This window comes from Dermochelys coriacea, chromosome 2, assembly GCF_009764565.3.
Source record: "Dermochelys coriacea isolate rDerCor1 chromosome 2, rDerCor1.pri.v4, whole genome shotgun sequence".
Lineage (NCBI taxonomy): Eukaryota > Metazoa > Chordata > Testudines > Dermochelyidae > Dermochelys > Dermochelys coriacea.
In genome coordinates, this window is record NC_050069.1 from 25,052,589 (window position 1) to 25,076,204 (window position 23,616).

The window sequence follows — 23,616 nt, forward strand, 5'->3', positions numbered from 1 at the left end:
ACAAATCTGAGGAACTGTCCCAGGTTGAGGTGCCATTAGAGGAGGGTTTGGAACAAATTGATAAACTAAACAGTAATAAGTCACCAGGATCAGATGGTATTTACTCAAGAGTTCTGAAGGAACTCAAATGTGAAATTGGAGGACTACTAACTGTACCTATCATTTAAATCAGCTTCTGGACCAAATGACTGGAAAATAGCTGATGTGACACCAATTTTTAAAAAGGGCTCCAGAGGTGACCCCAGCAATTCCAGGCCGGTAAACCTGACGTCAGTACCGGGCAAACTGGTTGAAAATATAATAAAGAACAAAATTGTCAGACACATAGATGAACATAATTTGTTGGGGAATAGTCAACGTGGTTTTTGTAAAGGGAAATCATGCCTCACAATCTACTAGAATTCTTTGAGCGGGTCAACAAGCATGTGGACAAGGGGGAATCCAGTGGATATAGTGTATTTAGATTTTCAAAAAGCCTTCGACAAGGTCCGTCACCAAAGGCTCTTAACAAAGTAAGCAGTCATGGCACAAGAGGGAAGGTCCTCTCCTGGACTGGTAACTGGTTAAAAGATAGGAAACAAAGGGTAAGAATAAATGGTCAGTTTTCAGAATGGAAAGAGGTAAATGGTGGTGTTCCCCAGTCCTATTTAACATATTCATAAATGATCTGGAAAAAGGGGTAAACAGTGAGGTGGCAAAATTTGCTGAAGATACAAAACTACTCAAAATAGTTAAGTCCTAGACGGAGTGCAAAGACTTACAAAAGGATCTCTCAAAACTGGGTGACTGGGCAACAAAATGGCAGATGAAATTCAATGTTGATAAATGCAAAGTAATGCACATTGGAAAACATAATCCCAACTATAAATATAAAATGATGGGTTCTAAATTAGCTGTTACCACTCAAGAAAGAGATCTTGGAGTCATTGTGGATATTTCTCTGAAAACATCCACTCAATGTGCAGCAGCAGTCAAAAAAGCGAACAGAATGTTGGGAATCATTAAGAAAGGGATAGTCACTTGGAATTTTTGTTCCAAGGGAAATCCTTGAATTTTGCCTTTTTGTTCCAATTCTGAACAAAAACAAATTTTGAAATGTTAGCATTTCTGACAGAACAGAAATTCCTGCTTCCAGTTAGTGCTCATGTCTAACTACCTTAGGTCCCTTTGATAATCCCAGGTATAGCATATAATCTGTTAGAATTATGTTTAGTCTAAATCTCTTTTCACTTTATTGGGAGCCGCGATCGGCCGAACCTGCGGACGCGGCAGGTAAACAAACCGGTCTGGCCCGCCAGGGGCTTTCCCTGAACAAGCGGCGGACCGGCTTTGAGAACCACTGGGATAGATAATAAGACAGAAAATATCATATTGCTTCTATATAAATCCATGGTATGCCCACATCTTGAATACTGCATGCAGATGTGGTCACTCCATCTCAAAAAAAGATATATTGGAATTGGAAAAAGTTCAGAAAAAGGCAACAAAAATAATTAGGGGTATGGAACGGCTGCCGTCTGAGGAGAGATTAGTAAGACAGGGACTGTTCATCTTGGAAAAGAGATGACTAAGGGGAAATAGGATAGAAGTCTATAAAATCATGACTGGTGTAGAGAAAGTAAATAAGGAAGGGTTATTTACTCCTTCTCATAACACAAGAAATAGGGACCACCAAATGAAATTAATAAGCAGCAGATTTAAAACAAACAGAAAGTAGTATTTTTTCATACAATGCACAGTAAACATGTGGAACTCCTTGCCAGAGGGTTTTGTGGAGGCCAAGATTAAAACAGGGTTCAAAAAAGCACTAGATAAATTCATCAATGGCTATTAGCCAAGATGGGCAGGGATGGTGTCCCTAGCCTCTGTTTGCCAGAAGCTGGGAATGGGTGACAGGAGATGGATCACTTCATGATTACCTGTTCTGTTCATTTCCTCTGGGGCACTTGGCATTGGCCACTGTTGGAAGACAGGATGCTGAGCTAGATGTACCTTTGGTCTGATCCAGTATGGCCGATTTTATAGGTTTTTCAGTTTTCAACATGCATTTAAACTCGTTTTACTCATTTGTTTGCTCTCCTTTCTCTCCATAAACTTACTTTATCTTGAAATGATAAAGTGAAAAGAGATTTAGACTAAACATAATTCTAACAGATTATATGCTATACCTGGGATTATCAAAGGGACCTAAGGTAGTTAGACACGAGCACTAACTGGAAGCAGGAATTTCTGTTCTGTCAGAAATGCTAACATTTCAAAATTTGTTTTTGTTCAGAATTGGAACAAAAAGGTAAAATTCAAGGATTTCCCTTGGAACAAAAATTCCAAATATTTCAATTTGGTAACAACAAAAGAATTCAACAACATCAAACCAGTATCTAGTATTAAATGTAATATTTTGTAATTATTATAAAAACCAAAATTAAATTAATCAAAGCAATAAAGTCAAAACAAACAAAATTGTCAAAATCAGTACATTCCCATGAAATGGTTTTGATTCTGACCAATCTGCATTCTCCAGTGGAAAATGTTTTTAAATTTTTTTTGACCAGCTATATTAGACACCCAACTCCTACAGCATTTCAGTGAGATTTGAGCACCTAACTGCCTCAGGCTCCTTTGAAAATCCTGGAATGTCACTATAATGGACCTTTTTGAGGAAATAAAATATAAGAATATAATATAAATTTTAACTGTGCATTCACACATCATTCAAGACAGGTAGAGTATTAGGTATTCTAGTCACTGAACAGCTAGAAGTAAAATGACAGGTTAGCAAGCATAAACAAACATCTTTGTGATACTTTGAAATTCTTAAATTCTTCCAAATTCTTAAAAAGCAGAGAACAAAAATCAATTCCCTATATTTATGTTTAACTGACTGATTCAAACATCTTGATATAGAACAAAAAGGAGACATGTTTCATGCCTGTCTCGGCATCTTAATTAAGTCAGCAGTTAGAACTAATGAAAAAGAATTCATTCACTGGGGTATTCACAGGAAGCAAGATAAAACTTAAGAGCACCACTCACAATATTGGGGTGCCAGTTAAATAAGCACCAAAAAATAGGGTCTGCCTCTGGCTAGAAAATATGCATGCTGTTTCCAAACTAAGTCAATGTTTCCATGTAAACTTTATTATATCCTTCATTTTCACAGTAGAACATTTCATTTTATACAAAAATTTCAGTGGTTAGTAAGATAACTTTTATGGAATAACAAAATAACTAAGATATTTTAAAGTAAAGAGTCATGTAAAACCACACTGAATTTTGAATTTAAAGGTTTTTGGGGGTTACTGATTAATTAAAATGGACACAAACTATCATCAAAAGAACTAATTAGTTCACTTGGTTCCCTCATTCTGTATCATATCTGAATCACTACACGTTTCAATAAAAATTTAATAAGCATACTCAATCAGTGATAGTGACTCTCTGCTGCTGCTATCTTCCTCCTCAAAACTCTGAATAGCACTCAGGCATTCTTCTATACTGGTTTGGAGAGAGTTTTCATTTTCATCTTTTTTCACATCAAAATTGATCTCCTCCCAGTCAGAACTACAAAACTAATAAAGCAAAAGGAACGTATTAGTCAAAGTGCTGATTTATGTTAATCAAAATTTGCACAGTTAGCTAAAGAGTTACAGAACTGTGTTTCTTCTTACCTGATAAAAATCATATATAACTTGATTTGCAAAATACCATTTCCTCATACCTGGAACGCCAGCCACAGAACATGCTAAAGAGGAATAAAACAAGTTTTTAAACATCAAAATCAATCCATACACATCCATTCTTCCTATTTCAATTTCATTTCCTTCTTACAAAGATTCTGAATTAAGATTTTTACTTGTCACCTTACTTTACTGCTTGAGTTATTTAAATTTCTAACCCAGTCATATATAACTTTTCAGGCAACTACAGCCTTTTTTTTTTTTTTAAATGAAGATGCTTTCTTTTGGCTATAATTTGCCCTCTATCACTACAGACTCTATTTTGGTCATCTGAGGACCTATGTTACAAATACAACCATGTCAGGTAACCTGGTTATAACATAGTTACCCCCAACGCGCTAACAAACGTTGTCCTAATTTGTAGTATGTGCAGAATATTGGGGCTTTTGCCTACAGATACACTGAAGGTCCAGTCTGCACTACAAACTGATTCCATTCCAGACTGGTTGAAACCAATTAATAATGGGGGCAACTGCCTTGTAATCAGTTCCCCCAACATGGCTGTATTGTAGCATAGGTAAGACGTGCATAAAAATTGCAAATCGTGCCAGACTAAACTGAATGGTGGTGAATCTGTAGATGGTAAAAGTTACCAGTATTGGAAAGTCATATTTGCATCTTAGTTTTGTAGCAAAACGTGCTTAACATGTACTTTTTAATATGCCACTGTTGCTTATGCATTAGTCTTGTTTTGGAATCACAACTAAAGCCACAAGCATTGAATCATTTGTGAGCCTCTAACTGTACGAAGGATAATGTAAGAGAATTTCTCAGTTTGATTCTTCACAATTATCCCCTCCCACAATTTATGCACATACCTCAGCTGAATCACAACACTCATCAACATGGCTCAGATGGTTGATACAATGAGAGAGTAATGTTTTTTCTAAATCAGCAATACAGTGCATTGCAGTGACTTCCCTATAACTGAAAACATTGCCAGCTCAGTGGTCTGATAACTCTCTCAAACTGCTTAACTTAAAAGTTGAGTCCCTCCTCATGGCTCACTGGAGGTAATGGGCTGGCCGTAAACAAACAGAGCATATCCAGATCAGTTAATTATATTTTGTAAAGTAATTAATTCACCTTTTTGCCTAAAAATTAACAAATTACTTTGTTTAGTTGTTTTGAAATCCAGTCATTCCTGACTTATGCGTAAAGCTATAGCCATGGTACTCAGTAAGTCACACATAAATGCAACTGCTATCAGAGATTAATAGGTTGATTATTGGTTAAGTAAATCAGTAATATAATATTCAAATTAAATAGTGAATTTCAGGTATTGTCAAAAAATACCAGAACAGGCACCTTAGAAATTTGTACAAGTTCATCAGAGGATCTCAAAGCACTTTACAAATGTTCATTACTTGAGGCTCTGAATGCCTCTGCAAGCTTTACACATATTACATCCATTAAAATGAACCAAGGCACAAAGAATATGATTATTATTAATAAACCTGGGACCACAAATATAATTATGAAGGGCCTGACCATGGGAGATAAGGAGCTCATCACCTCACAGAGTCAGTCCATAGCCAAGGCACAATGGGTATGACCTGAACAAGGTGTTGCCAGAGCGAGTGACAGACCTGAAGAAAACTCATGCTGCTATTCTTGCCATTTGACTTTACTGCCACTAAACCACAGTGCCCTGGCTACTAGGAACAAGACACAACATGTAGATTAATATAGTTTTTGGACAACCATTGCTTACCTGACACTTACTAGTCAAAATAAAAAAAAACCTGAGAGGCCACATTTCCTACTACCCAAAGCCACATACCTTGTATTCTATACAGATTCTTATACCATGCTCATCAATATAGTATTTAAGCACCTTCCAGTAGTAGATTAAGAAATGTGAATAAAATCTGTCACATTTTGTTTCTTCTCTCATCATTTCCCCTTGAGAGAAGTGTGTGTAGTGGAATTCCTTGTGGTAGGGCTTGCTATTTTTTAAGTTTCAGAGTAGCAGCCATGTTAGTCTGTATTCGCAAAAAAGAAAAGGAGTACTTGTGGCACCTTAGAGACTAACAAATTTATTCGAGCATAAGCTTTCGTGAGACATGCATCTGATGAAGTGAGCTGTAGCTCACGAAAGCTTATGCTCAAATAAATTTGTTAGTCTCTAAGGTGCCACAAGTAGTCCTTTTATTTTTTAAGTGTATGTGTCTATGTATTTATGTTAAAGACGAAAAAAACAACGAGACAAGCATTGCCTGAGAGCAGAAGGTGTGAAGTTTGCAATGGTCCTTAGTTCATGTGGAAGTTGTTTCCACAGTCTCTGACTCCCAAGAAAGTACTGTTTCACACACAGACAAGCTTTACCTTTGCAAGTGAAGGAATAAAACAGATAGTGTGTACTGTATTTAACTATAATATTGTCAGTGTTCTATTTAATACTTTTTATGATGTAGCTTAGCATTAGGTTTTACTGAAAAAGCAGAAAAATAATTTGACTACATTATTCAACATGTTTCACTGGAATTTGCTCAAATACTAGTTAGCGAAAATACTGATAGCTAGACAGTTTGACAAGCTCTTTGGAAATTACTACAACTCTCTTGCATGAGTTATCCCCTCTTTCCCTTCCTAGCTTCACTCCAGTTGCTTTCTTCTTTCTTTCCTATGATAAATCATGATCTTTTCTTGAGTTCTCCTCTGTATCCACTTCCTCTTTTCCTCAATCCACCCACCTTTTGTGTGTCTGCCTCTCTCTCATTTTCCCTACATAGTGTCTCACTACCAAAATCTCACTATGTACTTTACTTCTCCTTTTCAACTTATCCCATCAGTCCTTCCACCTCTTTCTCCTGTCCACACTCATCCATAAGGCCTGAAAATTCTACAGATGCCTAATATCTAGAGAACTAAGCCTATTAGCCAGAGAAAAATATGGAAAATAAGTGGCAGAAGGAAATGTGACTGTCCATGGCCATGCCCAAGTTTGAATCAGCCCGCTCCCCCTTCCCTCCACTAAGCTGCTGGGCAAGGCAGGAAAAATGCTGGGGTTCTGTCAGAGCGCTATTGTAGGTCTTATCTTTCATTTCAGCTTCCTGCCCGCAGGTTTCTAAAACACATTAAATCCCCTAAATCAATTGCTAGAAGAAAGAAAAAGCATTCTCTATGTTCCACTTCATACCCCTGAAACAATTCCTCCTCCTGGCTGCAAAGATGGGACTCTCTACTATTTTACTTTACCCCCAATCACCTGGCTACTTCCTGCACACGGGGAGACAAGGGAGGACTTCACCACTTCCCAAGCAGCAGCAAAGTGAAAGTGACTCAATATTTGTCAGGTCTCAGAGTAGCAGCCGTGTTAGTCTGTATTCGCAAAAAGAAAAGAAGTACTTGTGGCACCTTAGAGACTAACAAATTTATTTGAGCATAAGCTTTCGTGAGCTACAGCTCACTTCATCGGAGAAGTGAGCTGTAGCTCATGAAAGCTTATGCTCAAATAAATTTGTTAGTCTCTAAGGTGCCAATATTTGTCAGTTTCAGTGCTGCTTGTTCTGAACAGCAATGAAAACACCTGTTCTAGCTTGGGAAAGCCACAAGCTGGAGCAGACACTGTAGCTGTCAGGAGTTTTTTCTGGCTAAATCTGCATTGGTTATACTTGTTTCACACATTTGGAAGATTTTCTTCAAAAATATAATGGCTAGAAACTTTAATTGGGGATTTTAAAAAAAATGAAAGCGCAGATTCTGCAGAGAGTGATGACATTCATTCATCAAATGTTCCTATTTGCCCTGGGCACATGATTTTTCAAGCCATGATTAAACAACAATAACCACAACTACATTTGCCTTATATTGCTATTTGCCACTATATTTACCTGGGAATGTGCTTAATTCCTCATTTATAAAGGTTCTACAATTTTCTTTCAGAAGGTTATAAACATTTACACCAGTTATACCTGCAAAAAACAAGTTTCTATTAATAGAAAATACAAAAACAATTCCTTCCTTTCTTGCAAACGCCAGAAAACTTGCTAGTTAGCCCAGCAGATCCTGTTAGTCTCAAGCGTCTGTTTAGCAGAGGGTGCCTTTAAAGGGTATGCAAAGAAGAGCCTGTTTTGAGAACTGAAAGATGTTGTGACACATTCAGCCAGGAAGAGAACTCACAAGAGCAATATCATGGGAGGTTGCACCTCCCCATCTATAAGAAAGTTCTACTTGCCACAATTTACCCAAGGTCTGGGTGCATTCTCCCTGACTGACAATTTTTAAATCAAGACTGGATGTTTTTCTAAAAGATCTGCTCTAGAAACTGTTTTAGAGAAGTTCCATGGACTGTGTTATACAGAAGGTCAGACTAGACGATTACAATGCTCCCTTCTGGCCTTAGAATGGATGAATTAATCTACAAATGAAAAAACAAAACCACAAAAAAGCTACAAAGTCACAAAGGGCCAGCTTCCGAGATGCGCCATAGCATACAACCACCATGACTGTGTCACGCTACGCATTGGTGTGATGGTGCAATGCAAACATGACCACACGATGCAAAGATCTCCCACCACAATTCTGCAGGTCTCTTTTATCCTCTGTGAAACACTTTCCCCTCCCCGGCCGGCCGGCTGCACGAACCTCTCCTGGCAGAGGGTAGCGTTAGGAAGGAAGGATGATGGCTCAAAACCAAGCCGTTCAGAGCTCCCTGGGTGGCCTGGGGGGTAAGGCAGCGTGGCGAATGAACGCACTCGGGCGCCCACTGCTCCCAACTCAGCCTGCCCGAAACCTGGGACTAGTCCCACCCGGAGCGCGCGCTGCAGGGAAAAAACACGCACAACTCTCGAGCCCCAACTCGGAGTCTTAGACCGCCCCAGTGAACTGCGAACAACATTGGAAGCGATGCCACGGCCCCTCTCAGGGACGCGTCGCCCCGCACAGAGCCTGGGGGTCCTAGTCGTCACCCCCCCCCCCCCCAACGCTTATAGCTGGTTGTACCCAGACCTCCCCCTCCTCCTGTGGCCCCCAGCCGGCTCACCCATTCGGGGCCCACCGCACCAGCGCCCTCCCCCGGCGAGAGACCCCCCCCGGCTGTGCCTGGAGGAGCCGCACCGGGCGGCGCAAGACGCCGCGGGATGCGAGCTCCTCGCCCCAGGGCTCTCTGGCCACCCGCGATTCCCGCTCGCCGGCACCTGCTACGCGCTCAGCGCCGCCGGCTCTCCGCTCCTCCCAGCTCACGAACAGCAGGTACCGGTCCATGGCCGCGGCCGGGCGCCTCCTCCCGCGCCGGCCTCTCCCGCCTCCAACGCCCCCGCTTCCGCTTCCGGCCGCGAACCCGCTCCCCCGGCGCGCCGCGCCGCTCGTCCGTCATGGCCAGCTACACCAAGGCGGCCCAGGTGAGCGCGGCCCCGGGCAGGGCTCCTCGCCGCGGGAGGGGACGCGGGAGCCCGCTGAGGCGGCTCCTCTCCTCGGGGGAGGGGAGAGCGCGGCCTGCGCCCCTCACTGGCTGCGCGTCCTCGGCCTGGTGCCCGCTTTCTCCAGCGGGGACTGGTGCCTCTGCGGGGCGGGGAGCGGGGCCCTCTGCCCTGGAGCGGTGCTGTCTCGGCCCTACGGTGCAAGAGCCGGCTGCGGCCTCCAGGCCGGGGCGTTTCCTGATGTAAGCGCCCCGCTTCCCGGGGATGAGTCTGGCCTGTGGAGGGCGGCAGGCCGTGGGCTGCAGAGAAGGGCAGGGCAGGGCTCTCTGCACTTCCCTAGCCGTTTGCCCTGCAGGTAAAGCTTCCACGCGTTGCTGTATTTCCCCTCCCTGGAGAGAGGAGTAAAGCTCATCGTGCCCACGTGGGGCAGCTAATTTTGCGGGGCAGCGAAGAACAGGTACAGAAAGGAAGGAACAAACATAGACTTCAATCTTACAAACGCTTAGGCCGGGATTCCGCCCACAGTCGGGCACCTCTCTTGGGACAGAAGTAAAATTAAGCTTCAGCATAAATGTGTGCAGTAGGTGGTGCCTCAGTGTCAGCAGGATTAAGTAAAGTTAAGCGTGTAAATGTTTGCAGGCTTAGAGTCAACCTATGGAAGTCAACAGAACTATGCCTGCTAATCCTGCGCTTCACTAATGAAGTGCTTGCAGGATTAGAGCTGTAATTCTTCCATTTAGAATTGTGCCCCCCTCCCATGAAAGTAAAGAAAGCAGTCAGAATCATGGTGGCCTATAACTCTTGTTAGTTAGCAGTAATTTATAAGAGGACGTCTAGATTTTGAAAACAATACCAGAAAGTGGAAAAGACCTCTAGCTATTTTCTCATTGCATTATCACTATTGAAGATAATTTATACGGCACTTTACAGTTTCCCCCACCCTTCCTTAAAATCTTGGGGAAATGTAATTGAACATTAATGTTTCTACAGTGTTTAGAAACAGTTATTAAAGTTTTTTTTCCTAAAATTAATTTGTCTATTGATTAAAAATCATGATAGTTCATCTCTAAAATATCTAATATATTTTCTTGTAAAAACGTAACGATTGTGGTTTTGTGGAGTTATTTAGGCTGAGTGTATTTATTTTACTACATTAATGACAACTTTGTCAATCTTCTTTAGCAATGGGCTACCTTTGCCAGAGCCTGGTATCTCATAGATGGGAAGATGCAACCACCCGGAAAACTTGCAGCCATGAGTGTAATCAGACTTCAGGGGAAGCATAAACCTATGTATCATGCACTAAGTAAGTATTGTAGTAAACTGAGGAAAACTTAATTTCCTTCACATGTTTCCTTTCCTTTCAATTTCATTAATTTTTTTTTTAAGTTTTTGTATTTTCTGTATTATTTACAAACTTCAAGACTCACCATTTTGTCCCCACCTTCATTTTTTTCTCCCTGAGGCTTTGTGTCACTGAACTATTCTTTGGTATAAAGCTAGACTGTGTATTATTTAATGCTGAACAATTACGTTGCAGTAGCACTTATAGGTAGGGTGATCAGACATCCCGATTTTTAGTTTTGTCCCACGTCCCGACTGATGTATGGTCGGGATGCCACTTGTCCTGATATTTTGCTTTGGCAGCACTCCGGGTTTGGTTTGGTTTTGTTTTTTTTGCTTGGGGCGGCAAGCCTGTGTCTGCCCTCCCATGTGTCCTGATATTTTGTTCTTGTCGTCTGGTCACCCTACTTATAGGTCTCATTTTTCTAGATGGTGTATAAACACATGGTCTCTGGCCTAAGTATGTTTAACTGTGAGCTTCTCTGGGTAGGGATTTTATATCTTCCTGTGTGTTTGTACTGCATCTAGCATAATGGAGTCATGAATCTGGTTTGAGGCCTCTGAGCAACTTCTGTAAAACAGATAATAATAGTAATATTCCCTACACTGTGCATCATGTATGGAAGCAAATGCCAGTCAGCTGTGAAAGAATGGAAGAAGAGAGTGGAGTCTAACATGCTAAGCCAATTCCATCAATGACAATCCTCTCTGCATGAAGATAAGGCTGGAGCTTTGCCAGTATGTGATTCACTGAAGAGCGGTGGGCTAAGGCAGAACACCAATGCTCTTTGCAGCTTGTTGACTTTTAAACCACTGAATCTTCCAGCAGAAAAAATGTTTAATATAATTAAAAATCTAATTTATATTTATTTTGGCACACCTGAAGTCACCAGTTAGCCGCCTTTCACAAAGGGCCTGAAGTTTATGGAGAGACTCTTAATGGATTCAGTGGATTTTGTATTGGGTTCTTGATGTTGTGCAATCTGAGGATCCAATTTTGCAAAGAGCCCATGTGGGTAAACCCCTACACCCATGTGAAGGTTCCCATTGCCTTTGTTGAGGCATTGCACAGGCAATGAGAGGATCTGCCCATGTGGAGCAACTTGAAGAATTAGAGCTAATGTAGACAGTATTTTTGTTCTTGCTTGCTTTTTTTTTTTTAAATGGACGTGTATCAAGTTTTACTTTTTTATCCCACTCCAGTGGATATATAAAATATATTCCTAATTATAAATTTACTAGTAGCTGCAAGCCTGTGCTGTTGCATGGGTATGATTTGTAAAGTTGTGTGTAAAAAAAGCAGAAAATAGCTTTAGTAACATTTAGTAAAATAGGATAGTAACAGACTGAGAATCTGGTGATATTCTAAACAAAAAGAGTTCTCAGCCATGCTTATACCTGTTTCCATCGCTTCACACTGACTGAACAGAATGCTAGGCTTCTGAGTGATGTTTGTGGTTTTTGTTGTGTGTGCTGGTTGGGTCAATTTGTGTGTAGTTCTGGGAGAGTTGTGTGGATTTCTGCAGGTGGCAAACGAGGGTGTCAGTGCATTGATGGGCTATGTGTTTTGGGGATTGTGTTGATTTGTATGGATGGCAAAGGGAGGGTATACTGGAGTGTGCAGTCTTCCTTTTACAACCAATGAAATTGTTGCATGCAAATTAGCTGTAGATGGGGTGGTGATTGGTTGAGTCACATTTGACATCACAATGGTCTAGGACTCTTGGTATGGTATAGATACATGCATTAGGCCATGTCTACAAAGTTTTGCTGTTGCAAGTTTCATTGGCATACATAGAATCATAGGACTGGAAGGGACCTCGAGAGATCATCTAGTCCAGTCCTCTGCATTCATGGCAGGACTAAGTATAATCTAGACCGTTCCTCACAGGTGTTTGTCTAACCTGCTCTTAAAAATCTCCAGTGATGGAGATTCCACAACCTCCCTAGACAATTTATTCCAATGCTTAACCACCTTGACATCCGCCACAGTTAGTATATCGTTTGTGCGTGTACGTATTTGGCTCCTTGCATTGGCGCTGCTTGTACTTACCGGGAGTGCTTGTGTTGATGCACAATGCAATGTACCCTGGGTAAGTATCCCAGTGTGCAGCCTGCCACTGTTGAGCACATTGTCTTTTGCGTAGTTTTGGCAAAGCATGGTTGGCGAGAAAAGACTCATGCAAGGATGACTGGGGGCAAGGGGTCAGCTTCCCATAATGCAGTGTTCTCCATCCCATAATATCATGTCTATCCCATAATTTTTGCACCTATTTTCAATTTCCCACAAACCTGCATGGGACTTGTCACTGTCTGACATCTCTGACAGAAGTATGGAGCCTGTACCACTCTGCACTATTGTCATGGGCATTTCAAGTGCAATACGCACAATCCTCTGGCATTTGCAGAGCTGCAAGAAGAACCACAAGAAACACGGTTTTCTGGTGATCAGTTTGCTGTGGGACATAGCAAGAACCAATTCAAGGTTGTTGGTGGCATTTATGGAGCAGCTGGAAATGGTGGAGTGCCACTTCTGGGATCAAGAAATGAGCACTAACCGGAGGGATCCCATCGAATTGCAGGTTTGGGATGACAAGCAGTGACTGCAGAACTTTCGGATGCATAAGGCCACGTTCCTTGGAACTGTGTGCTGAACTTGCCGCAGCCATCTAATGCAGGGACCCCAAACTGAAAGCTACGCTAGCAGTGGAGAAGCAAGTGACAATCACATTGTGGAAATTTGTTATGTCAGATTACTACCAGTCAGTGGAAATTCATTTTGGAGTGGGAAAATCCACTGTGGGGGCCATCACCATGCAAGTGTACAGGATCATTAATAGTCTCCTGCTACACAGAACTGAGACTCTCAGCAATGTGCAGAACATAGTGGATTGCTTTGCAGATGTGGGGTTCCCAAGCTGAGGTGGAGCAATAGATGTAACGCACATCCTTATTTTGGCCCCAGAACTCCTTGCTCCAGAGTACATCAACAGGGCTATTTTTACATGGTTATGCAAGCTCTGATGGATCACCGGTGATGCTTCACTGGTTGGTCAGGAAAGGTGCATGCTGCTTGCATATTTAAGGACACAGTACTCTTCAGAGAGCTACAAGAAGGAGCCTTCTTTTCTGACCATGGATTACCATTGGCGATGTTGAAATGCTAACAGGGATCCTGCCTACCCTGACTCTTGAACCTGTACATGGGCCATCTTGACAGAACCAAGGAAAGATTCAAATACAGGCTCAGCCGATGCAAATGACAGTTGAATGTGCTTTTTGTAGATAGAAAGAATGCTGATGGTGTTTACTCACCAGATTGGATCTCAGTGCAAAAAATATCTCAATGGTTATAGCTGCCTATTGTGTCCTGCATAATATTTGTGAAACGAAGGGGGAAACTTTGCTGCGGGTGTTGAGGTAGAATAGCTGTCTGCTGAGTTTGAACAGCTATCAGGTGAGCTGTGTGTGGCTTAGGGAGGCTTTGAAAAAGCAGTGAGTCCCAGGAATGTGCTGTAGTGTACTGTGCTCAACCTGGCATCGCAGTTTGGGTCTTGTTTCAGAATTGTGTCGTGCTTGCTGCATATCTGTGCATATATCAATTGACAGTGCAAGCTGGGATGCTTCCTGTACAGTTATGACCACACTGTTTGGCACTGATCCTATTGGTTGTGAGTATACCAGACCACTACTTTCACTGCCAGCAGGCATTATACACCATGTGTTGTAAACTAATAAAGATGAATAACTTTCAAAACAAAACTTTCACTTATGAAAACAGCTCAAATAAAAAACCACTTAAGTTCTTCAGCTTTAACTTAAAAAAAATGTAGGAACTTTAGTAAAGTAGAGGAAGGAACGTTGATGTCCTTTGTACCTACACATACATCATCCGAGGCTCTCACAGATCAGTGTAAGTGAAGCTGTGGTTGTCCAAGCCTTTCCCTGGTTTACATGGGTAGGGGTAGGTGTGCAGGCCATGAGGAAAGCTAAGGGGGGTATAGGGAGGCGCTGTGCTTCAGTTCTCCACGGACGGCAATGGGAGTTGAGCCCTGGATTGTTGAACCTGGAGATCCACAAGAGTCTGCAGCATCTGAGTTGGTTTCCTGGTGCATTTCCCTCTCCTTTTCCTGCGTCTTTCTCCTGTTGCACTTTCCTTCTCCGTTCAGTCTGCAATATTCACCCTCCAGGTCCTCTGTTCAAGGTCTGATGCAGCACTGGCTTGCAGGATCCCACAGAACATGCCCTTCCAGTCCTCTTTTTTTCCTCTTCCTTATATGGGTCAGTCATTCTGCAGGTGTGCAGGGGGAACCCTTCAAGGCTGCATCAGCCTCAGCTACAGATAAAACACACAAAGGTACTATTGTCAGTATAGTAGGAATGGAAAGCGAAATTTAAGATTCAGAACTTCTTCTCCATCCCCTTTCTGTTGCTCCCCTGAAGTGTTTGTGTTTATTGACACTTCTTGCTTTGGAGTGCTTGTGCCCACTGCCACTCTCAGCTCAAGCCATTGTGAGTATGACCTGCCAGGGGGGAGGAAAACAAGGAGGAAGTTGCACGGTTGCATGAAACTGAGTATAGTGCACTGGCACTGAATACTGGCACCATTTTCCACAGGAAGTGGTGATTTTTAGCTGATTTCTCACTCCTGAAGGTAACAAATGCAGAGAAAGCACAGCTGCTGTAGCATCCCGAAGTCACCTGGAACCGTATGACACTAACTTGTTTACAGCAATGGTGCCTGCCAAAGTAATCACTGTCAAGGTTCCTTCTCCACTCTGAACTCTCGGGTACAGATGTGGGGACCTGCATGAAAAACCCCCTAAGCTTATTTTTACCAGCTTAGGTTAAAACTTCCCCAAGGTACAAAGTGTTTTACCGTTTGCCCTTGGACTTTATTGCTGCCACCATCAAGCGTCTAACAAATATATAACAGGGAAAGAGCCCGCCTGGAAACGGCTTTCCCCCCCCAAATCCTCCCAAACCCTACATCCCTTTTCCTGGGGAAGGCTTGATAAAAATCCTCACCAATTTGCATAGGTGAACATAGACCCAAACCCTTGGATCTTAAGAATAATGAAAAAGCAATCAGGTTCTTAAAAGAAGAATTTTAATTGAAGAAAAAGTAAAAGAATCACCTCTGTAAAATCAGGATGGTAAATACCTTACAGGGTAATCAGATTCAAAACACAGAGAATCCTTCTAGGCAAAATCTTAAGTTACAAAAAGACACAAAAACAGGAATATACATTCCATTCAGCACAACGTATTTGATCAGCCATTTAAACAAAACAGAATCTAATGCATATCTAAATAGATTGCTTATTAGCCCTTTACAGGAGTTCTGACCTGCATTCCTGCTCTGGTCCCAGCAAAAGCACTACACAGACAGAGAGAGAACCTTTGTTTCTCCCCCCCTCCAGCTTTGAAAGTATCTTGTCTCCTCATTGGTCATTTTGGTCAGGTGCCAGCGAGGTTATCCTAGCTTCTTAACCCGTTACAGGTGAAAGGGTTTTTCCTCTAGCCAGGAGGGATTTAAAGGTGTTTACCCTTCCCTTTATATTTATGGCAATCACCGACTGCCATGGGAAAGTGGCCCATTGCAGAGGAAGAAATAAGGTTGCAAACCCTAGAAACCTTCGGGAAAGGATTGCAGAGAACCTCCATGGAAGTTTCATCGAGATCTATCAGGAGGATTCAAGGGACATCCCTGTGTACATAAACAAACTGCACCACATGGCCCCCACCCCACACTTACTCTGGAGGAGAATGAAGAGCAGATAGCAATTTTACCTCTCCGTGTTGTATCACTACCTCTTGTAGTATGAATAAATTAATGAAAAGTCAATAGCTGTGTCCTACTAATTTTGGGGTGCCATCACTGTAGTTGAAAATTTATTTACACATTTACCCAAAGTTCTTTCCTCTGTATTGCGCTTGCCCATGCTCGATTGCAGGGACTGGCTGGACTGCAGTGGTATCAACAACAGTTCCTGGCGCACAGCACAGCTGAACCCTCCAACATCTGTCTCCCATATTCCTCATCCACCTCCTCATTGTTCACAGCAGCAGCCTGTGACTGGAGCTCCTCACAGGTATCCACAGTGGTGTGCACCATGGTGGTAGGGTCTCTGCCAAGTATGGCATGTAGCTCTTCATAAAAGTGGATGGTCTGCGGGTCAGCACCGCATCGATTGTTGGCCTCTCTGACTTCCTGGTTTGCCTGCTAAATTTCTGTGGCTTTCACGCAGCACTACTGCTGGTCCCTGTCGTACCCCTTCTACTGCATCTCCCGAGCAATCTGCTGATAGATGTTAATGTTTCTATGGCTGGTTCGGAGCTGTGCCTACACATCCTTTCTCCCCACAGGCCCAGGAGATTCAATATCTTCTCTCTGCTCCAGGCAGGTGTGTCTAGAGCATGTAGCCAACATAATCAGCTGGGCCATTGCGCACATGAACAAAGAGCAGATAGAGGTGTGCTCACCAAGCTGGGCAACCAGGAAAAGCCATTTCAAAAATTCGCAGGGGTTTTAAAGGCAGAGTAGTGGGCTTCTGAAATGCATGATCCCTAGATAGTGGAGTTAACGATTGTGACCAGAGTGGTCCGTGCTGGGCAATGTGGGACAGCTGCTTGAGGACTGTTAGGGTAACCATAGGTAACACATCATCTACACTCATGCTACATCAACCTCCATAAATTGACCTTGGCTCAGTGCCACTCAGGGAGCTGGTGTTATATGCCATCATAATGGGCCACTTTCCATCTGTGGGAGATAAATTTAATTGTAGGCTTGTGCACAATTACGTCAACATAGGGGACTTATGTCAACCTACCTTTGAAGAATAGACCAGGCTTTACTGTAGCTATACCTCGTGGGTATAATTCAAAAAGTAAGAACGGCTAAGAACTTAAAAATTGGATGGTAACAGTCAGCAAAACTTTGTGATGATTCAGCCTGGTGATATTCTGAACAAAAAGAGCTCTCAACTATGCTGTAGCTGTTTCCATCGCTTTACGCTGACTCTACAGACGTTTTAGGCTTTGGAGTGACACACACAGTGACGCTCCTGGAATCTTCTTATACATTTTTTTTAAAATCTATTGTAATTATACCTTACAATGTTAAAAGAGATTAGAACAACAAATATTTATTTTTTTAATTTTTAGTTTGTGCATTTGACAACACAATATGGCTGCTTGTGGTTTGGCATCATTGTTTTACGTATATAACTTGGCAGTTGTTATAACAGAGAGAGAAACATTTTAACAAATAGCAAAATATTATTGTGAAACCAAAATAATGTGAAAGTGAGCAGAGAGGCAAGTACAGTAACTGACACTACTTTTTAACTTTTTTTTTTAAATTGACATTAAAAGACATGAGCTTGGTTGTCCCTTTATTTAAAACGCATGACATAATTGTTCATTAAAAGCTACTTCCTTTTCAAGTAGAATTTTCAAAATATATGAATAAAATGTTTCTCATCTCTTTTTTTAAATAAATTTCAAATATCTATTTTAATTTAAACCAAAAGATTTGTCTCCCTTCCAGACAGGCTGGCTAATCTGCAATACAGGCATTACTGTTTATTTCTCTTACTATAGCACTTAGGAGTCATAGTCATGGATTGAGACCCAATTGTGCCAGGTAGTTGTACAAAAAGATGGTCCCTGTCCACAATGCTGAGATTGTGACATAATTGTGCAAATTATCACAAAGATTTAGTAAGGCTAAAAGAAACACTGACACTTTCAACCTTGTGTGCGCGCTAAGTTCAGAGTCTTTTATTATATATGAATCTTTTGAGTTGACAACCCTATGTTCCAAAACCTTATCTGTATTGCTATTGTTTGGTGATATTGTCTTTGAAATAACGAATCTAATATTGGTTCATGCTGGGTATACGTTGTTTCACAATTAATTTTCATGTGAAAATTTAGATTAGTTATTATTTTTCAGAGCAGAAAGTATAGCTTACAATGTGATTGTAGATGTGATTTGAATGTGAATTTTAAAACTGCAAAACATCTTTTATCCACAAGATGTCACTTGAGACCAGACTTTCCTGAAAATTAATGTTTTTGATCATTCACTGCAAAAAAAATTCAACTTCACATTCATTCAATTTGTAACTTCTGGGCAGGGAAGAAAGGTTGTTTCCAGAAGGATTTTATTTGGTTTGCTGCTTCTGATGAAACAGGTTAAAATCTTTTTAATAAAATAACAGTACTTTTAATCTGTAAAGCACCACTTATACAGTATTGCACATATGATACTGTATTTAATACATTCATTTATTATTTAAATAGCTTTTGATGTAGTGTCTTGAACACTTAGTTTTTTAATGTGATTATGATGTTTCTGGAGGCTAGTGCGGGTGAGAGATAAGTAATTTGTAAAAGAGCAGTATCCGTATGGATTTCCATTTTGCATTGTTTATTACTTCGTGATGCTGGAAGTGCAGACTATTGTTTTTTAAATTATTAACATAGTTCTCAGAAGTCTGAGATTTCAATATCTTAAATGGACTAAAACTGAATTTTCTGTGTAATGCTTCTGTTCAATAAAACACTTCTATTTATGTGTTTGTTTTTCCAAGTATACTGAACTGAATTCCAACTCAGAGGGAGGGAAGAAATTTGATTTCATGTAAACTTATCTTGCATTTAAGCCATGAACGATGGTATACTTTTTCAACAGATTTCAAAATTTTAGATAAAATTATACCACACACATTACACCAAGCATTCAATCATAAGAATATTGATCATGTTCACTGTACTTTTGTTCCCTCAACTGAAGTTAAATATTGATACTTAATTGTTATTAAAACTTCTTAGACGATTAAATAAATCTAACAAAAGCAATTAAAGGAAACCAAAATGCACTTGGTAATTTACTGTGTTGGAGCTCAGCACAACTACCTTAATGTGGATAATTATTCTTCACCCCTCGCAATAAAATGCTGATCAGCCTTTAGGGTGAAAACTTGAGGAATTCCTTCAGTTTGTAATGTTTGGTACTTATAATGGTTAGGAGAAAGAGTTAAGACTTATCATCTTAAAACGAACACAAAGTTTGGCATGTAGGTTGTTAGTTTTGTAAGCTAATAAGTGGAAGACTGACTTGTGACTCTAGGCAGATGTCAGGCACTTTATTTAATAAAGATGAAAAACCAAAGTAATAAATGAAGATTAAGGTCTTGGTCTTTTCTTTGGTGTGTGTGTGTGTTAGGAAATATTAATTAAAAAAACTTAAAATATGACAAATCGATATATCGTGAGAACAGCCAGGAAACATTTTTCCTCCAGTACAGTTCATTGGGTCTACGCTGCAGGAGCTATGAACAAATTTTGAGATTAATTGTGCATATAATACTGTTTTCCCTTTTTTACACTGTTGAATGAGGCCACCTCTGAAGTGTTACAGGAACAGTGCATACTATTTAAAGACAAGACGCAAAGAATACTGTGTCCACCTGAAAGTGCAAGGGATTCCTGAGATATGTATGGGCTTGGTCTTTCCACAGAGTTGCACTGGTTTAACTAAAGGTGTGATGTGTAAACAATGTTAATTCTATTTAAATCTTTTTAAGCTATCGTGTAAGCTAAACACATATAGGACAGTTTTAAACTAGTTTAAGTGTGTTCACACAGGATTTTTCACTGAAGAAAATCAGCTTTAAACTGATTTTAGATTTGTTTGTTTTTTAAAGCAACTTCTGTCACAAGAAAGACCTTAAACAAGTAAATAAACAAATTACAAATTGGGTTATTATGTCTAATAAATTTTTTCTTTGGATTTTTAATCTCTAATCCAAAGGTTGGCACCTCCAGTAACATAGTGGAGCATTGGTTCAATATAGTCTCAAATGGTAGACTGACAATTATTGAATCGCCTAACTATCCTGTTTAGTTTGTGAGATCAGACTTGCTCATAAGTTATAAGGCTGCAGGTTCATGAGTATTTGGATCTGTAGGAGAGTGGAAGTGCAGTTGCTAACAAAGAGAACTTTATCCACCAGGCGCAGCACATGAAACCTTCAACATTTTAGGATAAAATCTGACAGAAAAATGTAGCTGCTGATGTCGAAGATTTTCTCCATCATCAACTGCTGGTGCATAAACTTTCAGTTTTGAAGAATAATTGCTAAAAATTATCTTAAATCCATTTTTCCTCCCAAAAACCTACAAATTATACCAGATTTCCTCAGAATTCACCTGCCTTCCATATTTTGTATAGATGGACAATACATTGTAAAAGTGATCTGTCAGCAATGAAAGGTCACATAGATTTTCTGGATGTATGTAATAAGGAATATACCTTTGGGAGATCTTTCCCCACAACAATGTTTGTTTTGCATTATCAGTTTCTTCAAATATTAATTACATTTTTATTATACTTTAATATGGCACTTAGACTAACTGGTTAAATCTCAATATGGAAATGAACTCCAGGTGAATGATCTTCCAGAGATCTGAATTAATGGAATAGTAATGACTCATCAAGACGATATATATATATATATTTTAGAAAACTTGCACTTGTTTCACAGTTATTTTATACATGTTGGAATTGAGTAAAAATAATTTTAGTCACATTTTATTTAATTTGGAAGATCTGTCAAAATTTCTAATGCTTGAAAAGTATCTTTAGTAATAGAATACAGTTGTTTTTTTCATTTGGGTACCTATAGAAGGGAGGGATGCTCTCTGTATAGCAGGGAAATTTTCATATTGCACCCATTTGTGTATGTTATAATACTTAGTCCTGCCACGAATGCAGGGGACTGGACTAGATGATCTCTTGAGGTCCCTTCCAGTTCTATGATTCTATATTGTAACACTCAGCTCTACTTGATTTTTAATACAAATGCTTCAGTCTAGCACAAAGCTAATGACTTTAAATCTTTCTTTTAGTTTCCAATATATATTTTAGCTTTAGGTCCTTAGATTGTTTCATACTAATATTTTTTTGGTCCAAAATTCAGTATTCTGAAAAATTGTTCATTATGAAATTGTTTAATATGAAAAATTGTTTTAGAAATCTGAAATGAATTTAAATTTTGCTTTAAAGATTTATCTTTAGTTTGTGTTTAATTTGTTCACATTGACTTTTGGTAGTGTAGAACAAACATATAGTATATTGAATAAAATAAAAATGTTGCCCAGTGACTTCAGACATGCAAATCTTACTCATGCAACTTGCATTGACTTAAACTACCCACGCTGGTTTAAAAAAAAAATGTATTCACCCAGCATTTAAAATGGTGGTGGTGATAATGAAAAAGTAAATAAATTTTCTATTTATGGCTAGTTTTTTTTTTAATTTTAAAGGTGATGCTTTTCAGTGATTTGTTTTATTTGAGACATTATAATGTGATATTTGCTCTGTTTCTGTGAGTAATTTTGTGAGGACTTTTGTATTGCCCTTGTGATATCTCCTATTGAAATTTCTATCATTTATAATCTAGGTGACTGTGGAGACCATGTTGTCATAATAAACACAAGACACATTGCATTTTCTGGTAACAAATGGGAACAGAAAGTATATTCTTCTCACACAGGGTAAGTGGTCCGTGATTTGAATGCTCAAAGAAGTTAGTAGTAGAGATTGGTGCTGAAATCCGTTTTGCTTTTAAGTAAATTCACTAACTAGAAAATGTGAATTCAAAGGAAATCCCTTTTGTGTGTCATAAATCTTATGTTCTGCTAAATTTCTCTGTCCACCCTGGCACAATATGTATTGCTAGGGAAATAATCTGAGATACAAGACGTCAGAAGAAGGCATAAGTTAAATTTGCCTAGCAAAACAATCTTACTGGATGGAGGTGAAGCCAAAAACAGGAGTATCATTTTAGTTAAATAGCAAAAGGGATTTTGTTTCCTAAAACACTAAAAAAGCCAACTAAACAAAAACCAACAATTTAAGAGCAGTGCAGAAGTCCTCTTAAGTTATGTTATTAGACCAAAGGGCAAATAGCAAGATCGAGATCATTTTCCAATGCAAAAGGTTTAACTGAATAAAGATAAAGAATGCATTTTGATGTTAACAAAACTACATCCGAGTGATTTAAATCTCTCTAAATATTACTGAGAAAACTTTTAAGACATGAGGTAGTATGGAGACAAAATTTGATATATAAGCTGGCAATAGTGGTTATTTCCGAAGCTTCTGTATTTAGTACTGGCAAGAATAATTTGTTTCTGGGTGGAATTCTAATCAGTCAGTCAAAGCAAATAAGAACAGTTGCTCCCGTGTTTCAAACATGACCACATTAGTTGGTTTATCTCTAATTATTTAAATAGGTCTATTCTGAAAATGAATAAAATGTATGGAAAACATAAAAGTGGAGTTGAGGGTGTTAGTAGAGGGAGGGAATTGTAGTAGTATTCAAATAACTGCAGTTTTAAGTGAATATTCTAAATGTATTACATGTACTGACAATATTGATATTTTCAGTTCTTAAAGTTTTATGAAGTTGGAGCTGATCCATTGAAGTAATGTAAAGTCCCCCATTGACTTGAATAGATTTTGGACCAGATCCAAAGTTCAGATCAGTAGTTGGAAAAAATACCAAATTTGTAGTACCTGATAAGATTTATAACAACAGTAAACACGACATCTTCCCCCATAAAGCTTACAATCTAGGTAAATGATAATTTGTAACAAGTGGACAAGATAAACAAAAGGGGATTAAGGAACAGAGGGCAAAGTAATGATAATAATAAGCTGTTTGTTGGGATAATAGCTTGCGCATGATGTAACTTGCCACCTGCCTAGCTGTGATCAGCTGGCAATATTTTTTTTAATTCAAACTTTTCAGCCTTGTGTACTGATCTGCTTGTGTCCATGAAAGCCATTTATGTAAAATCTATAATACGCAGATAACATGTTACAAATATAATTCAACAGTGAGTAATAATGAAAAAAAGTGTTTACAGAGTCAAACGTATTAGAAAAAAAAATCACTGTCTTTTTTACTGTTTTATTTTGTTTCACTGTCTTAATATTAAATATGTTCTTTGGGTGTTTTTTTTAGTTATCCAGGTGGCTTAAAACAAGTGACAGCAACGCAGCTTCACCTAAAAGATCCAACAGCAGTAAGTAACCTGTTTCATTTTAACTTTTGCTTTCCTTAGCTAGTTTAGGGGAACTATTTCATCAT

General features: G+C 39.7%; 2 protein-coding genes across 6 annotated transcripts in view; one reads left to right on the plus strand and one right to left on the minus strand.

Annotated features, from left to right (window-relative positions):
- The window catches only part of LOC119850859 (MDM2 binding protein), a 73,112-nt gene extending 64,111 nt beyond the window's left edge, over positions 1 to 9,001 (minus strand). For all 3 annotated transcript variants that reach the window (XM_043507396.1, XM_043507397.1, XM_038389585.2), the window contains exons 1-4: positions 8,879 to 9,001; positions 7,574 to 7,654; positions 3,669 to 3,742; positions 3,418 to 3,569 (exon numbers count right to left, since the gene is read on the minus strand). In XM_043507396.1, coding sequence (XP_043363331.1) covers positions 3,418 to 3,569; positions 3,669 to 3,742; positions 7,574 to 7,654; positions 8,879 to 8,945 — 374 coding nt within the window. In that variant the 5' untranslated portion in view covers positions 8,946 to 9,001. The remainder of the gene's footprint in view (positions 1 to 3,417; positions 3,570 to 3,668; positions 3,743 to 7,573; positions 7,655 to 8,878) is intronic.
- Positions 8,943 to 23,616, plus strand: part of MRPL13 (mitochondrial ribosomal protein L13) — a 56,898-nt gene continuing 42,224 nt past the window's right edge. The window contains exons 1-4 of one of the 3 annotated variants that reach the window (XM_043507398.1): positions 8,943 to 9,082; positions 10,283 to 10,406; positions 21,922 to 22,015; positions 23,491 to 23,551. In XM_043507398.1, coding sequence (XP_043363333.1) covers positions 9,056 to 9,082; positions 10,283 to 10,406; positions 21,922 to 22,015; positions 23,491 to 23,551 — 306 coding nt within the window. In that variant the 5' untranslated portion in view covers positions 8,943 to 9,055. Of the gene's footprint in view, positions 9,083 to 9,432; positions 9,456 to 9,656; positions 9,681 to 10,282; positions 10,407 to 21,921; positions 22,016 to 23,490; positions 23,552 to 23,616 lie in introns of those variants that run through there. The other 2 variants (XM_043507400.1, XM_043507399.1) reach the window with 2 other exon arrangements.